The 7,215-nt window shown below is 43.8% G+C and overlaps 1 protein-coding gene across 1 annotated transcript in view; it reads right to left on the bottom strand.

Annotated features, from left to right (window-relative positions):
* prkx (protein kinase X-linked) overlaps window positions 1-5,938 on the bottom strand; it is a 39,104-nt gene extending 33,166 nt beyond the window's left edge. Inside the window, exon 1 of the mRNA XM_040014785.1 lies at window positions 5,079-5,938. Coding sequence (XP_039870719.1) covers window positions 5,079-5,226 — 148 coding nt within the window. The 5' untranslated portion in view covers window positions 5,227-5,938. The remainder of the gene's footprint in view (window positions 1-5,078) is intronic.
* Between the last annotated feature and the right edge of the window lie 1,277 nt (window positions 5,939-7,215).

The following is a 7,215-nucleotide window of genomic DNA, read 5'->3' as shown; positions in this document are numbered from 1 at the left end:
GAAAACATGCATGTGCATGAGAGGCAAACAGGTACAACAATAAAGACACAACAAGCTGTGAAATGCCGCAAACATCCACAGCAGTGCACAGTGCAGAAGAGAGGTGGATCAGTGTGGAGAGGGTGGAGAGGGTGGAGACGAGCGTCAGGGTGACAGCAGCAACAGGAAGGTAAGGGTTTGATGCACGCTCAGTCCAGGAGCGCTGATCCTGTTCATCTGGACTTTTGTGACATCACTATAAGACATCATGAAACTCGCTGAGCTTGAGTAAACTGGTCTTTAAGTGCAAACTCTATGACATGCTCCTTTCATCCCTACAAACAGTTACACATCCAGTTTACACAATTGTAAATTGGATATCTAACGGACTCGAGCTTTTCTGAATTCAAGTAACGTGTGGCACGTGCATTTGTTTGTCACACTGATTAAAATGCAGTGCTTAAGAGTTGAATCCAGCCCACAGCTGGCTGGGCTGTAAGTCCTCTGGGTAAGAGTCCGAAGGTTTCTGCCCGAGTTCTTGTGGCATCACGTACAGCAGGTGCCAACAGTGAGGTGTCCTCACGGCAGCCTGCTGCCTGAACATGTCCAACCTCTGCCTGGGCATGTTCATGGCAGCTTTCTGATCTCTACAGTAGAGGTCTGCGCGGGAATGTTTTTTTAGTCCCGCTCCCGCAAGGTTTTGTACCGCACCCGACCGCTCCCGCTGTATATTCAGTCTTTGTTCACCCGCTGCCCGCTTAGAATAATTTTCTACCCGACCCGACCGTTCCCGCTAAATTTAGATCTGGTTTCCAAAATCTCACATTTAAATGGGGTACCACCAAAAAATAGAGATAACAGATAAAACTGCAGGTTGTGCAATGATTGTATTTATTTTTCTTAAACAAGATGCACTTATCTGTCAACATGCAACATTTATCTTTTAACATGGAAAACGTGTTGCAAAAATATGGGATGGGACATGAGTGCCGCCTCAAACCTGAGGTTCCAGTCTTGTGACTGCAAAAGGGTAAAACTTTGAGGCATTTATCGCATTGTACAAAGGGTAATTTTTTTCCATTTGCGTCTATGACGCATGAAAAAGACTCCCATACATCAGACTTGCCTGATGTGGGTTTCCTTAAAGTAAACTGACCGTTGTCTAATCCCAGCTGAACGTCCTTCAAGGAAATTGCATCTTCAGTTTGCTCTGCCATGTTGGTAAAGCGCGCTCTGATGCAGGTGATGCGCGCACAGAGTCACAGACTGTGCAAGTAAAATGCACGTGCAAAAAGCACTGATCCATGCGCTCAGTGCGTGTAACAGGCGTGAGCACTGGCTGTACCAGTGCTCAATTAGAATGAGGAAATCACAGATATGCTGTTCCGAAAAAATGTCGGGCACGCTATATTTTCAGACCGCGCGCTCCCGTTCAAATTACACCAGAGTTACCGACCGCTACCGCATTTTATTTGGAAATTTATTCCCGCGCCGCAAGAAATCTGGTCGGGTCCCGCGGCTCCCGCGGGACAGCCGCGGGAATGCAGACCTCTACTCTACAGCCCAGATGACACATGGGTCAGGTGACATTATTGGCCTATCAGATATCAGCATCAGCATCAGAATCCTTCCAGAGGAAATTATGTTTAAAAAGAAGAAGAAGAAGAAGAAGAAGAAGAAGAAGAAGAAGAAGACTTTTCACTTCCATAACAATTCATAAATGGTGTCATCCCATAGTTTTATTCAATTGGATGCCATTTGTAGTCACTGAATCACAGCAAATCTGTTCAGTTCAAACTGCACCAAATCGAGTTGTTACTGAAAGATGTGACACCTTTATATTTATTGTTTATTGATAACCACGAGCCTTCATTCATTTATACTAGCTGACCTGAGCAAAGGGTAACCTCCACACAGTTATGATGAAGCACACTGACGCCCAATACTGACTGAAGTATTATTGGATGAGATACTTATTTGCAGTGTTTGCATATTAAAAGGATAAAACTATTATTTGTGTTTAAAAAGTGCGACATTTCTCTTTAAGTCCTGGACTGACGCTGAGGTGCAACCCTGGCAGGGATGGATGTGCCAGCAGCTACACAGAAACACCAGCAGCCTTCCTCACCAACTCAATTCAGTCAGCAAAGAAAATATGGTGCCGAGCGATCATGGGGGGTGGAGCCTAGCACACTCCAGACAACCATTCACACCCATGGGCAGTTTAAAATCATCAATTAACCCAACCCCACCAAATGCATGTGCTTGGAGGACGCTGGATTACCCAGAGAGACGCCATGCAAACATGGGTAGTACACGCATGCAGAACAGGCCAGGTGGTGGATTCCAACTCAGGACCTACCATGCACCCCCCACTGGTGCAGGTCCTGATGCTGCTCAATGGATAATGTGTTAATAACAAATGGATGCCACATTTGATACAAATGTGGGAAAAAACTACAGTAAGCTAAATTCAAAGAGACTCCAAAAACCAAAGTGATAAACTGATGCAGCAGGATACTCCGTATGTGCCTGTATGGACGTCTGACAACATGGGGGACGCTCCTAATGAGACAAGGGACAGGGTCTCCTCGCAGATCTGGACCAGGGCATCGTTGAGGTGAATCTGGGCAGGTTAGGTGGACCAAAACATGCTGCTCTACTGGATTTAGGTCAGGCATAGTGTGCATGTGTACCACACGGTGTGTGGGGGCACAGCTGAAAAACAGTGTTGTTATTGACACTGGTGCTTATATTGTTCTAATTTTTTTTTTTTTTTTTTTAAATGCCTCTTACTTTTTTGTACCATATCAAGTCTGAGCGCACCTAATAATCTGACCTATGGTACCCGTATTATATGGATAAAGTCATCAGGAAGGCCAGCTCTGTGCTGGGATGCACCCTGGACCCAGTGCAGGTGGTGGGAGACAGAAGGACTCTGGCCAAAATAACATCTCCGATGGACAGAGTCTCCCACCCCATGCATGTAGATGTTGCTGCAGAGCTGCTTCAGTGACAGACTGCTGCATCCTCGATGCATGAAGGAGCGTTTCCGCAGGTCCTTCCTCCCTGCAGCTGTCAGACTGCACAATCAGAACTGCTCCCAACAAACACAGGTTTACATCAGCGCTGTAACTGCACCTTTCAGTATCCTGCTGTGTTTGCACACTACAGCCTGGGCTTGCCACTTATCTGTACTCTAATTTTAATAACTGTACAGTACTCTGCTTTGGTAACTATTGTCCATGATGTAAATATGTAAAAATGGTGTTTCTTCTGTTTGAATATGTGGTTTTTGCTGCTGATACAACCAATACAACGAGTATTTAAATGAAAAAAAAAAAAAAAGGTAAGCTTAAAAGTAGGGCTGCCACAAACGATTATTTTGATAGTCGACTAGTCACCGATTATTTTTGCGATTAGTCGACTAATCAGATCATCATCCATTGGACGTAAAACGTACAGCTTATTGCACCAGCAGCATCTGCTCTGATATAACTATCATTAGCTTACAGCTTTAAGTGTGTAAGGTCTGTGCTAACTAGCAATAAAGACAAGATGATAGTTTGTTAAATTTTAATGAAATTTGCAGGTTGTTTCGGTGAAGTTTAATAAACTCCTTGCTATCTAAAATATAACAGGACACCGGAGTAAATTCTCCAGCATCTCACACTTCTGATAATCAGCTGTCTGCTTGATGTTTATTCAGCTGTGTAAAAACTATAACTTTGATCTCAGCCAAATCGATTTACTCAGGAACAAATAAAATACTAAAAAAGCCAAACAATAACATTTTTAAGTTATCTAAGTGACTCATATATGTTTAACCTGAGTAGCGAAAGACGGCGGTGGGTTTGAAGCCGGGAGTCCGGTGTTCTCACGGCTCTAGTGACCTTGCCCCCGGCTAGCTATCGAGCTAGTGGGTAACAGACGTCTCCGAAAACGTCGGAGCGCTTTTGAAAATATGCGGTGTCTTGATAAACTGAGCAGATATTTGAGGTTTACACAGCTACATTCTCGCCTGGAAACATGTTAAACGTTTATTTTGTGACCCAGAAAGAATAATAAGAGTAATATTAAAACTAACTAGCTGCCGCCATTGTTGGAAACTGAGCTGGGCCGCGCTATGAATTCTGGGACAGCTTCTTCTTCTTCTTCTTCTTCGGGGTTTAACGGCAGCTGGCATCCTTGTACATGCAGTGCTGCCACCTTCTGTTTCAGTCCGTTATTACACTCTTAAATCCTGCTACTTATTCCTGCGTCTTTTGTGATCTTACAAAGCTTCAAACGACGCGTCGACTATTAAATCAGTCGTCGACAATTTTGATAGTCGACGTAATCGTGACTAGTCGACTAATCGTGGCAGCCCTACTTAAAAGTTTGGTGGCACGTACCCTGGGAGGGGTGATGGGCAGCAGCAGCAGCAGTAGTAGTGAGCTTACACTACTGGGAAAAGTACAGATAAAGAAACGGTAGAAGATTCATTCAGCTGACCAGAACCTTCAATTCCAACAGTTTCTATGGGAACGAATCAAAGTCAGGATTCGGTCTATCAGACCCGAGCACAGCACAGTCGATGACTCCAAACAGCCACACACTGGACACTGAATGAAAACGCAGAAGAGTGAACGTGTGAGTAAGAGTGACACACTGCACGCTCACAGTTCAGACCAACTGAGGGATCATTTTAATGAGGAAACAGAACAGATCCGATTGTTTCACAGCAGAGAACCTTTCAGTTGGCAACGACTGCCAATAACAGCAGACGTTGAACAGGAAATCACTGAACACTCCAGCAAAGCTTCTACTTCCTTAGAACAACATGTTACGATCATAGAAACCAATCAGCACAGACTGTAAAACTCTCACCCTGCACACCATCAGCACCTGGTCCAGGTGTGACCAGCTCCAGCTTTATGTTTTTAAGGAAAAGATCTCAAATATGAAAATTCATCAATTTTAAAAAAGGTTTTCTGGTGTCAAACACCCAGAGGTGTTTGACACCAGAGCCTAAGATAGGCTCTGGTGATAAGATAAGATAAGCCTAAGATAAGACACCCGAACAGTTACGGACAAATCAAATGTGGTGGTCAACTCACCGACTGTGGCGACAGTCTCCAGGTCATCAAGGCAATATGTGCGGTTATTTGGTGAGGCGTCCTCAGCTGAGCTGCTCGCGTTGCTTTTACTGTCTTTAAGGGCGTTTGTCTCACTGTTGACTCCGACCTTTGCTTTGGATGACGCCATCGCTGACTTTCGGAACTATTCTGGGACTATGTGGATCTATAAACATCCAGCCAGGGGCAAACTGAGCGAACACCACGCATTTCTGGAGACGGACTTCTTCGTCAACCTTGCACAGCACGTCGGATACCAGTGACTGGGGCTTGCCGCCCTGGATGATTGCAAAAAAACTCCTAAAGTTCACCTTAATAAGCTGAGTCAACTAACAGTCAATGGGGAAAATAACCGCAGATTGAAATGACACAAAGAAGCCGGTCACAGGTGCACTAGTCTGTAGCGTTAGCGGCTAACACAGTGTCCATGGAGAATGCAGCGCTGCACATCTGTTCAAGCATAATGAAAGTGGGCTTCATACGCCGCACAACGCAGTCCTGCAGAAACCACGGGCCTTTCCCGACATATCGTCAGTAATTCTCCCCATTATTATCGCAACTACAACAACAGACCTCACCCTGAATTTCTTCTTTCTGTCCACATCGACCAGGAAGAGATTCCGGTCGCTTTTCAAGTAATTTCCGGTTAGGACTTTCAGAAGAAAAGAAAATGAACCGGTTTACTGGATAAAACGAGAACGTGAGCGAGATCCGAGTTTTCCTTCGTCATTGTCGTTTTACATCTGCACGTTAAAGAAGCGGTATATGTGCAAAGTCTGAAAAAATGCAAATATTTTCTATGTTATATTAGTCAACGTCTTGAACGTGCTGTCTTACTGGAAGTGACCTGGCACGGAAACTGGATGTTGACGAACAATCGGTTAACGAATAAAACGAATTAGTTCCGAGACGTTAACCAATCATGTGTGAGTCATGAGTCAGGGCGTGGTGATGAAGACAGGTACCGGACCCCGAGCTTTAACAAGCAGACAAAGCTATTAACAGTAAAAGAATATCATACATGTATTTAACAAAGGACATCTTATTACTCAGCTTGTTACTCTTCAGGTCCTGCATGCAGTCAGCCTAAGAGATGCACTATACATTAACCTGTATAATTATTTGCTGTGAAACAGTGAGCCATCATAATTTCAAACCTACCAACTGCTGGAGTCTGCAGAAACATGTCTCAAGCAGCACCTGAACCGTGCTGGCTTCTTAGTTATTACTAGAAATGAGGTAATGTTTTGGTAGCATTTGCATATGTGTGTGATCATTCTGTAAACAGAAAGGTTTTAGCTGAATTCTAATAAACTTTGTAGGCATGTAGAATAGAGTAATATAGATAGAGTACATTCATCCTTTACATTTTGCTCAAGTACACAAAGATCTTCAAGGTCAGCTTAATGACTTTTTGGTTAAAAACTGACAAAATGCGATATAACTTAGAAACTCTGATTCTAACAAGGGTGATATTATTAGAAATAACCTGTCACATTTGAATTGGGACTTCTCCCTCAAGGTCAGGAAATTGATCTGAAGATCAAAATGATAGTAAATAGAACTACTTAATATGTATCTTACTGCCAGTAAGGGGCCTCCGGCCTTCTCTTTCTGGGATGGCTGCACAGTATTTGCTGAGATGTGTGGCCTTAGGTCTTCAGTACTCTTGGAGGCTGTGGATGGCCAAGATCTCCTCAAGGTTCAAGGTTCTTTATTTGTCACATGCATAGTTATACAAGTATAACACACAGTGAAATGTAGCCTGACACGCTCCTCGACATGTGCAAAAAAATGGGGGGGGGGGGGGGGGGTGTAGAGGAAGAACATTATATATATATAGTATATACACTGGGTGAATGTGCAGTAGTAGCAGCAAGCAGGTGAATTCTGTACATTACTATGAATAGACATCTGACTATTTTACAGGATAGACAATATAAACATATTTAAAATTAAAGGAATTGAAATGTACATTGTTCCTTGGTTTAGTGTCTGGAAGAGTCCTGTCTCAGTCAATTATAGATGATGTGAGAGGGCGGGTGTGTGTGTTTAGGGCACGGATGGCTTGGGGATAGAAGCTCCTCTTGAGTCTCTCTGTCCTTGCCCGGAAGATGCG

This window comes from Simochromis diagramma, unplaced genomic scaffold, assembly GCF_900408965.1.
Source record: "Simochromis diagramma unplaced genomic scaffold, fSimDia1.1 OVJJ01000165.1, whole genome shotgun sequence".
NCBI lineage: Eukaryota > Metazoa > Chordata > Actinopteri > Cichliformes > Cichlidae > Simochromis > Simochromis diagramma.
Note: the sequence above shows the minus strand (reverse complement) of the source record. Positions and strands in the feature narration are given on the sequence as shown.